General features: G+C 38.2%; 1 protein-coding gene across 2 annotated transcripts in view; it reads right to left on the bottom strand.

Annotated features, from left to right (window-relative positions):
• Positions 1–19003, bottom strand: part of Cntnap5 (contactin associated protein family member 5) — a 919042-nt gene that overhangs the window by 104854 nt on the left and 795185 nt on the right. For both annotated transcript variants that reach the window (XM_040737777.1, XM_040737776.1), the window contains one exon: positions 16924–17148. In XM_040737777.1, the coding sequence (XP_040593711.1) occupies positions 16924–17148 (225 nt within the window). The remainder of the gene's footprint in view (positions 1–16923; positions 17149–19003) is intronic.

The raw sequence follows: 19003 nt of genomic DNA, 5'->3' as shown, positions 1-19003 counted from the left end.
AAGATCAATTGTTATACTAAGAAAAGAATCTACCTCTGTATGGAGACATATAATTACATCCTTCCCAACTGTTCATTTAAGTGTGCTTGCCAATTACCTGTGTAAAGGACCGCCACCACCACCACCATCCAGAAGGCGGGATCACACTAAGCCAAGCTAAAGAGGTAGGAAGGATAATTAAATACGTCTTTAATGGTATAATGTATCTTTCTTTCTCAGAATCCATCAGTGTAGCTCCAAATTCATCCTGAGGTTCTGTTGGGTGCACCTTCCGTCATGAGTATTATAACTCTTCTTTCTCTTCTGCCCTTACTTTCAGATGCTGGCCAAAGACCATTTGTACTTTTCTTGATATTCTGGGCTTCCTTAATTTTTTTCTTTTTGCTATGTGGCCATTTTCCATGCCTGGCTCCAACAGCATGGTTCTTTTTTCTTCTTTGTCTCTGTCCTCTGGGCAGACACAGTGAGTTTGCCTGTTTTTTAGTTTTGTTTTAAACTCTAAGAAAGTTATTCTTGAGTTTCTTTTTGGGCCCAATCTTGACTACCTTCATCAAAGAGACTAAGAAACTAGAGAAGGGCAATTTTCCTAATAACAAAATGATGTCATAAAGGACATGCCATGATCTTGCAAGATTAATATCCTTCAAAGAAAAAAGTTCAGAATCTCCCATTTTCTCTCTCTTCCTAAATACAATCTCTCTCTCTCTCTCTCTCTCTCTCTCTCTCTCTCTCTCTCTCTCTCTCTCTCTCTCTCCTGCTCTTTCACTATTGGTCCTTCCCCTTCTTCACCTTCCTTTGATATAAAGGCATAAGCACAAATAGAAAAGGTTGTCAACCAAACAGAATTACTCTTAGCTGACAACATCTCTATCAGGCAACACATGACTTTGTATTCCTAGTCTTCATACACCATGAGGAAATGAGTTACCCCATCAAATCGCCCAAATAGCAGAATTTTGCCTGCATCCCTCATAAAAATAATACACTCAATAGGTGCCTAGAGAGTTACTTATTCTTGATATATCATTAGCTTCGTTTCAATATAAGTCTTTGATTAGTGTTCCTTGCCAACTGACTTAAAAGACTGATTTACAAGTTTCTACTCTCCCTATTTTGTTTTTCTTTCATGATGGCTTACACAGACATGTAGCATCATACTCTCCAACAATGACACCCATAGAGTTTATGCCATGTTTAGCTTTATCTACTGACTGTGCCTTAAATGGTACAGTCTAGCAGTGCACAAGACTATTGATACTTCACATACACTCTTCCTTGAATTTATCCTATCTGCTGGTTATCCTATCTCTCTTTAGAAGATATGTTTCACAAGGCCTTAGAAAAAAAGTCATTATTTAATGGTCTTGCTTTCATGCTTTAGCATAGATAAATCTGTTCTCCCTATGCAATGGCAGCCACCTGATGTGAAATTACCCATATTCTTATTTTTCTCCTTCATCTAGTAATTTTCTGCCCATAAAATGCTCACCCTCTAGGCTCTGGGCACTTTCTATTTCTTCTTTTAATTATTCTTTACAATTCAATGTCCTGCCCCCTCCATGTCCCACCCTCTGCTTCAGGTGAGTATAGGCTCTGCTCAGGCCCTAACTCCCACCCATCACTGGCTATTTGGTTCTTCCTGGGCCTGCTGCTTGAATTGAGTGGATCTGCCCAGACAGGAAGGACATCAGTCCTGCCACACCCCTATTCTGGGTTACCCATCTACCTAGTGCTCTCTGCTCGAGTGAGCAGATTATCAGGAGAAACTAGACCAGACCATCTAGCATTGCAGACAATCAAGTCTAGTTCCACATATGCCACCGGCAGATCAGAGGAGACAGAGAGACCCCACCTGCACCCACTTGAAGAAGGCATGGAAAGACAACAGTGTAAGACTCAGAGATAGAAAGACCAATGTGACACCACCAGAATCTAGAGACTCCACAGCAACAAGACCTGAAAAGCTCAACGCAGATGAAGCAGAAGAGACAGACCTTAAAATTATTTTATGCAAGTGATACAGACCCTCAAAGAGGAAATGAGAAAATCCCCTAAAGAAACAGAAGAAAATAAACAACAAAAATACATGAAATGGATGGAAAGACAAACCAAAAAATTCAATAAATTAAAAAATCTCTTGAAGAATCTAAAAAGAGCCAAGAAAAAACAACCAAGCAAGTGAAGGATACAACTCAAACAGTTCAAGGCTTGAAAGGTGAAATAAAAACAACGAAGAAAGTACAGAATGAAGAGATGCTGGAAATAGAAAAGCTGGGTAAACAATCAGGAACTACAGACATAAGTATAACCAATAGAATACAAGAAATGGAAGAGAGAAACTCAGGTGCTGAAGACTCACTAGAGGATATTCAGTCATCGACCAAAGAAAGTCTCAATTCCCACAAATCTCTAACACAAATATCCAGAAAATATGGGACACAGTAAAAAGGTCAAACCTAAGAATAATATGTATAGAAGAATGTGAAGAAATGAAGCTCAAAGGTACAGAAAACATATTCAACAAAATCATAGAAGAAAACTTCCCCAATCTATAGAAGGATATGCATATGAAAGTACAAGAAGCATACAGAACACCAAATAGGCTGGACCACAAAATAAGTCCCCTTGTCACATAATATCCAAACCTACAGAGTGAAGAGAAAATATTAAAAGCAGCATAAGAAATGGGTCAAGTAATATATAAAGGCAGACCTATCTGAATTATACCCATCTTCTCAATGGAAACTATGAAAGCCAGAAGGTCCTGAATAGATATTCTACAAAAGCTAAGGGAACATGGATTCTAGTCAAGACTACTGTACTCAGCAAAGATTTCAATTACTATAGATGGAGAAAAAAGATATTCCATGAAAAAACAAGTTGTGAAAAATACATACCACAAATCCAGGCCTACAGAAAGTACTGGAAGGAAAACTCCAACCTAACAAAGATAGCTGCAATCACAAAACCACAGGCAATAGATAATGCCACTTTACCAAAGACCAACATAAAAAAGGGGGGGTGGAATCCTCAACAAAAGCACCAACAACAAATAAAAAATAAACAACAATCAACAATCAATGGTCAATAATGTCCCTCAATGTCACTGGTCTTACCTTGCCTACAAAAAGGCATAGGCTAACAGAATGGCTAGGAAGACAGAATTCTTTCTTCTAATGCATACAAGAAATTTATCTCAATGACAAAGACAAACATTACCTCAGAGTAAAGTGTTGGGAAAAGATTTCCCAATCAAATGGACTCCAAAAACAAGTTGGGGTAGCAATCCTAATATCTAACAAATTAGACTTCAAACTAAAATCAATCAAAAAATATGAAGAAGCGCATCTCATATTCATCACAGAAAAAGTCCATCAAGATGAAATCTCAATCCTGAATATCTATGCCCCAAATACGAGGGTAACCACATTCATAAAAGAAACATTACTAAAGCTCAAACCACACATAAAACCTCATACACTTATAGTAGGAGACTTCACACCCCACCACTAGACCGGACCACCAGACAGAAACTTAACAAACAAACAAAAGAACAAACAGAAGTTATTACCCAATTGGGATTAATAGACATCTATAGAATATTCCGTTGAAACACAAAAGAATATACCTTCTGCTCAGCTCTACATGGAAACTTCTCTAAATTTGACTACATACTCAGGATATAGCAAACCTCCACTGATACAAAAAAATTGAATATCCCCATTTATCATATCAGACACCATGCTTTAAAGTTAGAATTCAACAACACAAATTGCAGAAAACATTCAAATTCAGGGAAATTGCACAGCACACAATTGAAACATACCTGGGTCAAGGAAGAAACAAAAAAAAGAATTAAAGACTTCCTAGAATTTAATGAGAATGAAGACACAACATACACAAGCTTATGGGACACTTTGAAAACAGTGCTAAGAGGACAGTTCATAGCACTAGGTACCCACATGAAGAAACTAGAGAATAGTCACATTGGATTATTAAAAAGCACAACTGAAAGCTCTAGAACTAAAAAAAGCAAAGTCACCCTAGAGGAGTAGATGCTAGGATATAATCAAATTGAGGGCTGAAATAAATAAAGTAGAAATGAGGAAAACATTACAAAGAATCGATGAAGCAAAAAGTTGGTTGTTTGCGAAAATCAACAAGATAGACAAACCTTTATCCAAACTAACCAAAAGGCAAAGAGAGAGCTTGTTAATTAACAAAATCAGAAATGAAAAGGGGGACATAACAATGGATAGAGATGAAATATAGAAAATGATCAGGTCAAACTTTGAAAACCTGTACTCCACAAAATTCAAAAATCTAAAAGAAATGGATGGTTTTCTGGATAGATATCACCTACCAAAATTAAAATCAAGAACAGACAAACCTATAAACCCTAATGAAATAGAAACAGTCGTCAAAAGTCTCCCAACCAAAAAACCTCCAGGGTCAGATGGTTTCAGTGAATTCTCCCAGAAATTCAAAGAAGAGCTAATACTAGTACTCTTCAAATTGTTCTACACAAAAGAAGCCAAAAGTACATTGCCAAACTTTTTGTAAGAGGCTACAATTACCTTGGTACACAAGCCACACAAAGACACAACTAAGAAAGAGTACTACATACGAATTTCATTCATGAACATTGATGCAAAAACACTAAATAAGATGCTGACAAATTGAATCCAGGAACACATCAGAAAAATCATTCACATCTTCAATTAGGCTTCATCTCAGGGATGCAGGAATGGTTAAACATATGAAAATCCATCACCATAATTCACCATATAAACAAACTGGAAAAGAAAAACCACATTATCATCTCATGCCTTTGAGAAAATCCAACACCCCTTCATGATAAAAGTCTTGGAGAGATCAGGAATAAAACAAACATACTTAAATATGAAAAAAGTAATATATAGCAAACCAACAGCCAACATCAAACTAAATGGAGAAGATCTCAATGTGATTCCTCTACAATCATGAACAAGTCAAAGCTGTCCACCCTCCCCATATCTCTTCAGTATTGTACTTGAAGTTCTAGTTAGAGCAATAAGCCAACATATCAAGGGGATACAAATTGAAGAGGAAGAAGTCAAACCTTCACTATTTGCAGATGATATGATAGTTTGCATAAGTGACCCGAAAAACTCTACCATAGAAGTCCTACAGCTGATAAATACAATATTAACTCCAAAAAAATCAGTAGCCCTAATATATACAGATGATAAATGGGCTGAGAAGGAAATCAGAGAAACCTCACCTTTTACAATAGCCACAGAGAACATGAAATATCTTGGGGTAATCCTAACCGAACAAATAAAAGGCCTGTACAGTAAGAACTTTGGGTCTTCAAGGAAAGAAATTAAAGAAGATACCAGACAATGGAAAGATCTCCCCAATCTCTTCAATAGGTAGGATCAACATAGTAAAAATGGCAATCTTGGCCAAAAACAATGTACAGATTTAGTGCAGTCCCCATTAAATCCTTATTCTCCACAGATCTTGAAAGAATATTCAACTTCATATGGAAAAAAACCTGAGATAGCCACAACAACCCTGTACAATAAAGGAACTTATGGAGGCATCACCATCCCTGACTTCAAGTACTATTATAGACCAGTATTCCTGAAATAAGCTTGGTATTGGAACAAAATTAGATATGTAGTCCAATGGAATCAAATTGAAAACCTATAAATGCCTGATATTTGACAAAAAGCTAATGTTATACAGTTTACAAAAGAAAGGATCTTTATCAATTGGTGCTGGCATAACTGGAAGCAGACATGTAGAACATTGCAGGTAGATGCATATCTATCACCATGCACAAAACTTAAATCCAAATAGATCAAAGACCTCAACATAAATCCAGGCACACTGAACCTCTTAGAAGAGAAAGTAGGAGGTACACTTGAACGAATTGGAACAGGAGAATACTTTATGATCATAATACCAGTAGCACAGACATTGATATCCACAACTGGTAAATGGGACCTTCTGAAACTGAGAAGCTTCTACAAGGCAAAGAACACAGTCAATAAGGCAAAAAGGCAGCCCACACAATGGGAAAAGTTCTTCACCAACCTCACATCTGGCAGAGGACTGTTTTCCAAAATATACAATGAACTCAAGAACCTAACCACCAAAACACCAAACAATCCAATTAAAAAGTGGGGTGCAGAACTAAATAGAGAATTCTTAATAGAGGAATCTAAAATGGCTGAAAGACACTTAAGAAAGTGCTCAGCATCCTTAGACATTAAGGAAATTCAACTCAAAACAACTTTTAGATAAAATCTTACACTGTCCAGAATGGGTAAAATTAAACACATCAATGACAGTCTATGCTAGGGAGGACATGGAGAAAGGTGAATACTCCTCCATCGCTGATGGGAGTGCAACCTTGTACAACCACTTTGGCAATCAGTATGGTGGTTTCTCAGTAAAATTGGAATCTACCTCAAGATCCAACATTTCCTCTCCTGGGCATATTCCCAAAAAATGCACATTCATAAACGAGGACATATGATCAACTATGTTCATAGTTCATAGCAGCATTCTTTGTAATATCCAGAACCTGGAAGCAATCTAGATGCCATTCAACTGAAGAACAGATAGAGAAAATGTGGCACAATTACACAATGTAGTACTACTCAGCAGAAAAAAAAAGCAAAGGAATCTGAAAATTCGAATGTAAATGAATAGAACTAGAAGAAACCATCCCGAGTGAGGTAACCCAGTCACAAAAAGACAAATATGGCATGTACTCACTCATATATGGTTTTCAGACATAGAGCAAAGAATTACCAGTCTACAATCCATACCTTCGGAGGAGCTAGGAAACAAGTAAGACCCCAAGAGAAGAAACTATGCCCCTCCAAGAAAGGGTGGGGGACAAGAATCCCTGTGGAAATTGTTAGCACTGGGAGAGAGAAGAGGGAGATGGAAAGGAGAGAGCAGGTGAAGTGGGTGGGAGCACAGGAGGATGGAGATGGGAGGAATAGAGGAGGGTAAGAAAAGGAGATCCTTAATAAAAGGAGCCAATATAGGTTTGGAGAGAGGTCTGGCACAGAGAAAATTGTAGGGGATCCACAGGGACAACCCCAACTAAGAATATAGGCATTGGTGGAGAGACTGCCTTTGATGCCCTTTCCCTGTAATGAAATTGATGACTACCTTGGTTACCATTCCTAGAACCTTGACCCAGTAGCTGATTGAAGCTGCTTAGCATTTTTTTCTTAGAGAGTTCTCTCGTGTTTGCATGTTGAGGCTGACTTCCCAATTCTGTTCTTACTTGCTGTGGAAAGAGAGGAGATAAAGTCCTCCAGTGTCTTCAAAGTGATCAGGGCTCCAACCCCAATGACTTCATCTGACAATAATCACTCTAACTCCAACTCTCACCATAACCGAAAAAAGGTAAATCAGGACTTCAATTTCTAGGCTGGGAAGTAGGGGCAAAATTCTGTTCATATTACATAGTATTATATCTAAATAATATTTAGATACTTAGGAGCAAACTAAAAAATTAAAGTGTTCATTACAATAAAAAGAATAGAAAAATGAACTAGTATTCATATGACATCCTACCCACATGTCTTTATTCATTCACTCAGACCCACTGCTTAGCTCTGTGGTTTAGTAAGGTATTGGACGTATCTTACCCTTAAGGAACATTCATAGTCATTGATGAAAGATTACAATGGGCCACAGTCACATTGTTATGAAATGGATTGTGGAAGGGCAGTAAATTATTTAAAGGTCACACTTGTATGCACTGATACAATCAAGCCTAGTCTAGAACTCAATAGATAGAGACTGGAGTGTTGAGGGCCAAGGGAGGCCAAGAAAAAATATAATGGGGCATGCTTCTCCAGCTCTGTCCATCAGAATTCCTTCTGTCCAGAGGAATTCAAGCCTATACTGGTGTCAGAGAGGTAGGTGACAAAAGGAAGCAGTGACCGCAGAAGTTCTTCCTTGAGTGGAAGCAGTGTAGTAATGACATCCTACTTTCAACTTGACCCTGCGTAGCAGTTATAAGGTTTATCATTTTGAAGACACTTTCTGTCATGATCCTTTTTTCTTTCTTTTCCATTGAGCTAGTACATACAAAATACAAAGTATCTCAGGTCATAATTATTCCTTTTGAGGTATGGGCAATCAGAAATTCAGACTGTGAACCTTATAAATTTATATGCTCCAACAAAATTGATAGAAGAAGCAAAGACACAAAATCACTCAATTCCAGAGACAGCTGAATAACTACGAAGGGAAGGTGACCCGGGAGTATCATTTGGGTTTTATACTGAAGGAATTTCAGCACAGATTGATGGCTTTATTTGTGTAGCTTCTAACTTCACTTGTTTATTTCAAACAGCAAGGAATCAAAAAGACCAGTTAAAATATTTGTGTCACGGGTACATAGGTAGACGGTGTGATAGCAAATGCGATGGCAATTTGACAGTACCTAAAATCACAAAAGAGACAAGCCTCAGGCCATGCCTCTGTGGGTTTATCCATATTAGGTTAACTGAAGTTAGAAAACCTACCTAAACATGGGCGGCACCATTCCATGGCCTGAAGTCCTGGACAAAGGAGGAAGTCAGCTGGACAACAGTGTTCATTTCCCTCTGCTTCCTACTAGCATCAGCTCCTTGCCACCATTCTTTCCCTCAAAATATGACTATGATTCTTCCTTCTCAAATCAATTTAGTAGTACAATTTATCAGAGCAAAGGAAAAGAAAATAATTCACAAAGGTACATGTACACACATTTTGTAATATACAGTGAAAATAACATGAAAAATGAGGAAAGAACAATTAAAATGTTCTTTATCAATAGATTACTGACTTATCAGTCATGATTTAAAATTGTCTAGTTTCATAGAAAATTCTGTGATTTTCTCTGCTGTAATGAATGATAAACTCGTTCTCTCCATGTACCTAGTATCCACAGTCTTCTTGGCAGATAGTCTAACTGTACTCATACTGTACAAACCTTTTATGCCTTTGAGAAACTGATACTAATACATGCTTCTGCCTGAAAAAAAACAGATTCTTAATGTCAGGACATGATCCTATCTGTCTCTCTGATACACTAAATCATTCTTGCCACTTGGAAGGAGCTCTGAGAATATTTGTCACATGGAAATTTTGAAGATAAAAGTGTTGGTATTATGGGAAAGTGAGAATTTTTATTCAGTAAAATTTTGTACAGCTGAGTTATATTTTTGTTAATAGACAACTTACTCTACAAGTCTAAGGTCTTGAGTTTGATACCAGGTATGTTGGCACATAGCACAACCTCAGCACCTGGTAGGTAGAGACAGACAGAATATTGGCATTCACAGGCCAGCTGACTATCCTAAATGGTGAACTTACAGCCAACAAGAGACAACCTCTCATAGAATGGAAGGTATTGTTGAGGATCACATGAAAGGTAACCTTCTGGCTTCTATAAGCATCTGTGTCTGTACATGCATACCTGATGAATACAGAAATAAAATGAAATGGAGGTCAAGGGTAAACTTAGAGTGTCCCCCTTTCTGGATATGCTGCTTCTATTTAAAGCCTCCTCGTCATTTGCCAAGTTTCCTGTGACTCAGAAACCTAGGCCTGTGTCTCTTGAGTACTCTCCAACCTCAAAATAAATGTACCCTTATCCTCTCTCTCTCTCTCTCTCTCTCTCTCTCTCTCTCTCTCTCTCTCTCTCTCTCTCTCTCCCCCCTCTCCCTCTCCCCCCCCTCTCTCTCTCCCCAGTCTCATGTAGCCCAGGCTGGTAAGGAACAATCTACAAAGCTGAAGTTATCCTTGACTGTTAGTCCTCCTGTCTTCATTTTCCAAGTGTGAGCCACTGCTTTGAGCTCGGAAGCATATTTTTCAATCTAATGTAGTCAAATTCCTTTAAAACGATCATAGTTCCTGATCCACTGGTAATCAGGTTAATGGCTTAATGCTGTGAATATACTAAAAGCATGCTGAAGACATGAATTCTTCTTAATTCCTCAAGGGGCATTTCAACGTCTACAAATGAAGCCTTAACAGAAAGAAAAATTTATGGAAGATGGTACAAGGACAGAAAAAACAATCTCAAAATCTAAGGCTTAGGAAGAAACTCAACTCTTGCCAGTTATTATTTTGTGTCTCACCTTTTTCTCAAATTATTATAATTTCCTCAGCAAATAATCATTTAATTGTTATCTGAAGACCACTAATGACAAGGAACTTAATACCACTGAAGGCATTTATTCCAATGGTACAATTCCTAGACTCCAAAGTTTATTCTTAAAGTTGGTCAAAGTCTTCATTCCAGCTAGATTGCTTCAGAAATCTGATCATTCCAACTCTATCTAGGATGATGTTTGTTTTGCACATTTTAGGTAGTTTCTGAATCTGTCTCTTTTCATACAGTATTCGGACAGAACTGTGTTTCTTGTCTCCACAGTATCTCATATTAGTCATACTAGTAAAACCACTAGGATAATAAGGAAACAATGGGGATAATGACTCAGTTGTGTCTCTGAGGGGCAAGGAGGTGGCTGGAAGTACCACAGATTCTAAATTAACCATCTTCTGGACTACCTGACTCTTCACTGCATGCAAGATCCAAGAATAATATGAAGTACCAGGGTGGGAAGAGGGCATGAGTAAGAAGGCTTGAATCAAGTCAAGATTAGTACATAAAAAAAAGGCCGGTTAGCAGAGAAAGCCCTCTCCTGAAGTGTCCATGTAACCAAACAGAGCATGTATAAGATAAGTCCCTGGGAATAGGAAGGTACTTACACAAATGAATGACACATAAATGGACATGATCCTGAGGCAGGGCCCAGGCTACTGTCCTGTTCAGGACTGCCTGTCTCCTTCTTAATAAGCTGACTGTTTCTAACACTATCCTTCTGTATCTGACCTAATTCTACATTCCAGCATGCAATGACCTAGAAGTCCAGTGACTAACTTCTAGGGTGGGATCCACATCTGTAACAGAATGGCTTTCTGTATCAAGAACCTCTCCTGTGAGTCAGCCTGAGAAACCACACTGCATACCTGAGCTATTATACCTGCCCAAGACCCACACAACCAACAGTCAGGACCCCTACATGTATGTTTCCTGAATTTACTCAGGGTTTCTAAAATCTAGATACCTCTCCTGTGAGGGGGAACATCTAATAAAAAGAAAATTTAAAAATACCTTGAAAGGAAAACACAAGAGAATATACCAGGGAAGAATCCAAGAACATTTCCCTAACTAAGGAAATATCAATTATTTAAAAGTATTGTGCTTCAAAAGTTAAAAGATTTGTATTTCTAATTTAGAAAACAGACTTGGAGCTGAGTGGTGGTGGTGTACACCTTTAATCCCAGCACTCCAGAGGCAGAGATAGCAAATCTATGTGAGTTCAAGGCTAACCTAACCTACTGAGCAAGTTCCAGTACACCCTCCAAAGCTACAGAAAAGCCCTGTCTGGAAAAACAAACAAACAAACAAAAAACAGACTCAGGTATGGTGGTGCACATCATAATCCTAGCAGCAAACCTGAGAATTCCAGTGAGAGTCTCCCACATGAAGAAACAAAATACCCAACACATGACTAGCTCACTTGGCTGAGTAATCTGACTCTTGACTTGCTGTTGTTACGAGCCAAAATTAATCTGTAAGCCTCACCTGCCCAAAGGCAAGGTAATTTCCTGAAATGTTGGGAGTTTTCCTTGGGAAGCAACAAGCCACAAGTTTTTACTTCTGAAACAGTTTTTTTTTTTAAAGCAACTACTCCTGAATATACTTAATCACATGCAGTCAGCGGGTACAAAGTCAGAAAATACATCAGGATGTAAGTTTGCCCCTGATTGGACCTGATGGGAAATGCAATTCATTGTTGGTTTTACTCTTTTAAGTGCCTGTAAAAGGTGACTCTTGCTGGGAATTAGGGTGGATCTTATGAGAGTCCATTCTGGTCAGTTCTTAATTAATGCTTGCTTCAAATTTGGCTCAAAATTGGGGAACTGGTTTTTCTCTTTTAAAAAAAATCTCAGGATTAACACTGATGTTATGAATCAGTTATCTGATATTCTTGTGCCTCAGTTTCTAACACTTTAGAAACCTGGCATAGTAAAAACTATTAATACCAATGGCTACCTAGAGTTACTCAGAGAGTTAAGCACAGTATGGGCTCAATAAAAAAATCAGATGAGGTGATTCCTGCTCTGTATTTCATGGGTTTTTTTGTGTGTTTTTTTCCGTCTTTTTTTTTTTTTTTTTGGGTGGTGGAGCTTTTTGAGACAAGGTTTTCCTCTGTAGCTTTGGAAACTCCTGGCATTCACTCTGTACATCAGTCTGACCACAAATTTACAGAGATCCAACTGTCTCCCTAGTGATGAGATTAAGGGTGTGCACCATCACCACCTAGCCAATCCCATGTATTATTGGCAGTCATACTTTCAGTGGTGTACTGTAGCAGGTATAAATATGTGAGAACCTACACTAAACACACTTCAGATATAATCCTGTCTCTATAGCCTTCGTACTGTGGTCCACACACACCAAGAGTAGGTGATGCCAGTCAGAAGTGAGAGAACAGGCTGATTGTCAGGAGACATTCCTGGCTGTTCCATGGGTTATCTGTCTGTCCTACATGCATCTTCTCAAACTGCCCATGCCCAGTGTCCAAAGACAGCCTCACATACTCAAAAGACCTGACATGGCAAAGCTGAAGGTCTGATCTATTGGCATGGTTTTGGCCATAAACTTTAAAAAGTCTAGTGAAAACTATGTGATTAAATAGGCCATGGCCTTGAAAAATAATCAAACTTGCCCATTGTCCTCCCGTTCTTCATCTTTATCCTCCTCCTCTGTTTCCTCTTCCTTTTCCTTCTCATCTTCGTTCTTCTCTTATCTTTCTCTCCCTTTTTTTCCTGCCTATCCATATTTTCTTTCTTCCCTCCACGTTGGTCTCAGAATGAATGACATTTGTAGCATTTCATGGGCTGACTATTATTATTTTTGTTCATTGTACACACTCCCCAGGCTTGATTATAGCTTTCAGGGTAAACAAATAGTTCTGTATATTCAAGTCATACATAGTACACTGAGAAATAAATATAACACAAAGAACAAATAGAAAAAAACTAATAGAGATATGTAGTTCCCAACTAAGTTGTAGACAGGGTGATATATGTGCTTCCTTCCACAGACTGGGGTACACCACCGTCCATCCTGGAGCTTAGTTTTTTGATTGGGATGAATTGACCAAAATTCTGGAATCCTGTCATAGTACCAGAAAGTTGCAAGAGGATAGAACCATAGGAGAGTGTTGTGTGAGATCATGTAATAGGGGTGTGTGTTTCAATGGTTCACTTGTTCAAACAATTGCTGTATATGATAGGATTCCAATATAACAGCATATTGGCTATGGCTCTCATAGGAGGTTTTATCCTGGGATAATGTGATTTTAAAAAAATGTGTGATCATAAAGATTGACTTCCAACTACTAATCATATGTGGTTATCATCACTATTTCTTGAAGGCCTGAGTTTCATCACTAATTTTAATAATTGCAAGAAAGGAAAGTAATAACAAAATCCCATTTATGAGTTAGTAGTACCCTGTGGCTAAGATACTCCAGATCTAGCCATTTCTGATGGGAAAATATCTGTTAAGGGCAGCTTTTTCTTTTGATAGGGGCCTTCCCGCCAGCCTGGTTCTAGAGCCGCATCAGTCCCAAATAAACACACAGGAGGCTGTATTAATTATGAAGCTGTTGGCCTTGCTTGTCTCTTACTGGCTAGCTCTGCTTTAAGTAATTACCCCATAATTGTTAATCTAAGCATGTCTCTTACCGGAGAATAGTTCCGGGCTCCTACCCCATGGCGTTACATCTCAAACTCTCCTGTGTTTCTCCTTCCCAGAATCCTCCTGGACTCCTAGCCCCACCTATCTAGATTCCTATTGGCCAGCAGTAATTTATTGACATATACACAGGACTTCCCCAACATCTCCTCTTTTCTGTTTAAACAAAAAGAAAGGTCTTAACTTTAACATAGTCAAATTGTATATGACAGAACAGTTATCAAGTAAGAACACAGTTACAACATTTTGTCTATTAACATTTAGCAAGATCTAAATAAAATATCATCCATCCCATCCTTGTGAGTCCAAAGTCCTATATGTAGCTTATCTTTTATCATAACTAAGGAAAACTATAATTATAACTATCTGTCTTCAACTCCATCAAAGACCACAGAAGGATAATATATAAACACTAGGATTGACAGAGGTATCTTACTGCCTGGACAGTCACCCGAAGTTCCTCTGTAACGTTGGGGCATCCATCTTCAGCCCATAGGCCACAATGTATCCAGAAGATTTCTCAGCAAAGCAGGAAATTTCAAACTGTCCATCTGCATTGGCAGTCTGTCAGTCATTTTTCTTTGTCCTGCAGAAAGTCTGGTAGACTCTTCCATGAAGCAGGAACCCTGTAAGACTGAGTTTAGCAGTCACTTTCCTGTGGGTCCTGCATGTCCAGTTTATACAGCAACAGTCAGTCTAGGCAAGAACAGTTTCTTGCCCAAATGGCTAATCTTGCCATGTTGAAAGTAAACTCCAAAACGAGTTTCTTCGATGCCCATTTTCCTCTCAGACATAATTGGTGCTGCCAGGAGCAGACATTTCTCATTGTCAAGAAAAACCCTAAACCATTTTAAATGCCATTTTCTGAAGGTCTTTGAGAGGTTTGAAGACTGTTTTTCTGTTTCAAATACATCTCTATATATCTAGAAAACCTAACTTATCTAACTATAAATTCTGTTATAAGTAACTATAGTCTGTATTCAATTATGCATTACGTTTTAAAAGATCAGTATAAGTACAATACTTAATCAAGAGGAGAAATATCACAAAATTGACCTTGAATTTGTACCAATAAATGAAAAACAATACCCATACCATAATTCCCTTATTTTTACCATTAAAAGAGATTGGCTGTGATCATTAGCCAATTATAAACAATCCCATTTAAGTGAAAAGAAAGATTTATAAACAAGATGGGAATAAGGACGTCGCTCATTCCAAACTGCTTCGTGCTGGAAGGGGGCGCTGTTCATACCATGGGGATCATGACAAAACTCAGAAACCTGTATAAGTCCGTATTTTCGGGGTTTGTAAAACTGCATCATCTTAGCTGTTTCGATTGTTGGAACACCTGGTCCACTGCTTCCGGGGGTCTTGGCTCGTCGAACCACAGAAGCCTGGAAGGAATCCTCAGCTTTTCATTTTTTGTGGAAACATAAGTAAAATCTCCTTTCCCAAGTAACATATCCTTATACTTAAATTTTGAAGTCAAGGCATTTTTAAAAGATAGAAGTTGGATTAATAGAGCAGCATTTATAATCAAGTGTACTTTAGTAGCTGTGGCTTCCTGAGCAATAAAAATATTGAAAAACACAATAGCGTACAGTATCCAAACTCTCTGTGTATATTCCATCTTTACGTGGCTTATTTATTTATCTAATATTACTTTATTTATTTTACTTTTATTTATTTTTCTTTGAGACAGGGTTTCTCTTTGGAAATCTGCCTGCCTCTGCCTCTGAAGTAAATCCTACCGGCGTGCTCCACCACAAAGCCAGGCTTTTCTACTTACCACTTTGCCATTTCATTTTTTCTCTCAATCTCACGTATATTTTTAAACACACTGTAAACCTTTAGAGGTTTTTCTTTATCCAAGTCTGACTTTACTGTAAATCAAGATGGCGGGCGTAAGCGTGATTCCAGGTTACCACCTCAGTCCATGTTGACATCCAGCAAAAGCTGTCACTTCCAGTTGTACGTACACACCTTTTAATCGTTAGTAGAGTCTCTTAAAACAACCTTGTTGTTTTTGTTTTTGTTTTTGCTTTTGTTTTGCCGAGTCAGGAAGACTCCAGTAAGCAAGCCGTGTGAATCTCGGCTTGTGGCTAGCAAAACAGAGCACACCTGAGAAAAATGTTGCTACCAAAATCTGTGCTTCTCTCTGTTCTTCTGTTTCTAAAATTCCTTTAAAGCTTTTGTTATTTTGCATGGAAATTCAATCCCACTCCTGATCACCATTATGTTAAGAGAAGCTTTTTCTTTGAGAAAAGCCTTCCCGCCCGCCTGGTTCTAGATAGGCATCAGTCCCAAATAAACACACAGGAGTCAATATTAATTATGAAGCTGTTGGCCTTGCTTGTCTCTTACTGGCTAGCTCTGCTTTAAGTAATTACCCCATAATTGTTAATCTAAGTATGTCTCTTAACTGGAGAATAGTTCCGGGCTCCTACCCCATGGCGTTACATCTCAAACTCTCCTGTGTTTCTCCTTTCCAGAATCCTCCTGGACTCCTAGCCCCACCTATCTAGATTCCTATTGGCCAGCAGTAATTTATTGACATATACACAGGACTTCCCCAACAAATGTCAAATATCAAGAGTCAGTCAATATGTAGAAAGAGTTTGTGTCTCCAAGGGAAAATCATATTCTCATAAGGGAGGATCTGTGCCTTAGGGTATGGCTCCCACATCATATTTCTCTGGAAGACCTAGACAATGTGAATTTCTAAACACAGCCAGTATTTGTGCTTTGCCAGGTCTCCATGAAGAGCACAGCAGCAAAGATGAGAGGCTACATGTGGAAACTGCCATGAAATTCAGATGTCCTCATGAACTTTTATATTTATTTCATTCTAGCATAGAAAAATAATAAGAACCACCACAACACAATCAAGACAAATTAAAGTCAATGAGTTTTAGACCACTGGCAAACTGACATTTTACCAGGACGCTGATTATGATTCATAAAGGTAAGTAGAAGGAAAGCTGAGGCTGAGGCTTCCCAGCTGCTAAGATCTGCAGGGCATTGCTGATCATGAACTGTATATTCAGCTGGCCTTGTGGCTTCATGCAACCAACACTCACCATTCTTGCAGAGCAGGATAGCTAGAAAATCCTGAGAAGAGGAATTGAGAAAGACCAAGAGGCTGGGGGCATGTGCTGTCACAAAGCTCAGTGTGATGGTTTCCTTGGATGGAGCTGTATCTGTGTAGATAGCTGATGACGAAAGGCTTGTATTCTTCGTCACTGGGTATGGTTCTTGAAACATGTATGTAACTGAGCTGCCAGAATCAAAAAGAGCTGAAATCTCTGCAAAAACAGAAGACAAGAAATCATGCTTTCAAACACTTAGTCAGCTACTTGGTGTAGCTATAATGCCTACCCACACCCTGTACTGTATGAGGAATGTTAAAAAACAAACAATGTGCTTCTTAATAATTTTGAGGAGGCTCAAATCTATTCTTGTGTGTATGTTTACATGTGTGGAAGAGTGTTCATATTGGAGACTAAAGATGGTATATCTTCCCCTATCACTTCTGCTTCAATTTTTGAGACACTGAATGTCTAGCTCATGCACTGACTATAATTGTTGGAGAGAGAACTCAAAGCTCTTATCTCACATCCTCTAGAAACACATCTTATTTTCTACATGGGCACTGAATCCACACTCAGATTCTCATGCTTGTGGGGCAATCACTTTGCTTACAGAGTCATTTTCTCAATCATTGCATCCATTGTTTGTAACTGTAAATGTGTCTGGGGAGGTTAATCACAACAGTAACTCTTTCTCTGTACCACCATGTTATTAAGCAAGATGGTATTTGTAAAGCACTGAGAAGCATTGCCCAACAGGGTCTGCACTCTATGTAGCAAGACAATATCACTGAAGGCCAAGTAGATGCCTCAGGTGGTAGAGTCTTGACTGTACAACTATCAGAAGGTGATTTTGGATCACCAGTATTTATGTAAAAAGATAGGTGTGATGGTATGCATATGTAATCTCAGTGCTGGAAGGCAGAGGTAGGAAAAACCATGTTGTTTATTGGCTTGCCTAGAAATTGGTGAGTGCCAGATTTGAGAATAGATCTTGTCTCAAAAGATAATATGAAGAACAACTGAGAAAGATATCTGCTATGACCTCTGGCCTCCACATGAATGTGAGCATCGTGAGCACACACACGTGATCACATACACATGTACACACATACTGCAAAAACACAAAAAGAAATGAAAAGAGATAATTTAATCTAAGTTCATCACAGTAGCCTTCAAGAAGTATGTCATGCTTTTGGCTATATGTCTGTGAACAAGTTAAATTTGTTGAAATATTTATTCTCCCTGAGTCCAGGTTGTTCTTGAATTAAATTTAACTCTCATCTTTTTATATGGAGGTGTGAAAAAAAGGTTGCCTTGTGTTGCAACACTTCGTAGATCTGTGAGCACACATATGACTGGAAAACTGTGTGGTAAATTTGAGTTCATATGAATTATGATAAGTTTCTTTTCTTCTCAAATGAGGGGTGCTGTGTTCCTAATCCTCCACATTCCCTGGCTAAGGGGGGGGGGCAATGAGAACACTCCAAACTTGGCTTTGCTTCCAATATTCTTGCCATTTTTCTGCTTTGTAAAAATTCTGTTAACAGTCTGTAGTAGTGCCACCTAATTAATGTTACATGTTCATGCATACTGTCTGGCAGACAGGGACTAGTAAACTATTTCATGAAAGATTCAGAAAGAATATTTGACTTTCATCAAGCAAGTTAGATCAGTGCTTCTTATATTAAAAACAGGAAGCCAACACTAATGGCCATGAAGATGTTGGCTCATAATCTGGATGAATAAGTGTCTTCCTTAGGGATTTATGTGGTCTTTTGAGTTACTCTTTTCTAGTTAACAAAATAAAATCCTTTCTTTGATGTTTGTGTATAGTCAAATATATATGTGATTTACAGTGTATGAAAAGCATATTAGAGACGGGTATATACAATATGGTTTTTCTTCCCTTTAGGACAAAAAATTAAAACTAGAAAATTTTTTATAACTAGATATGTCACACAAAATTGAAGCTCTTGTTCTACTGCTGAACCTAGTTTTAGTTATTTCTAATGTTTAAACATTGTTTGTTTCAGTATAAAGCTAAATTCAACAGTATGAGAAGTTTCTT

The sequence above is a fragment of the Mesocricetus auratus genome, unplaced genomic scaffold, assembly GCF_017639785.1.
Source record: "Mesocricetus auratus isolate SY011 unplaced genomic scaffold, BCM_Maur_2.0 Super-Scaffold_100676, whole genome shotgun sequence".
NCBI classification, from domain to species: domain Eukaryota; kingdom Metazoa; phylum Chordata; class Mammalia; order Rodentia; family Cricetidae; genus Mesocricetus; species Mesocricetus auratus.
Note: the sequence above shows the minus strand (reverse complement) of the source record. Positions and strands in the feature narration are given on the sequence as shown.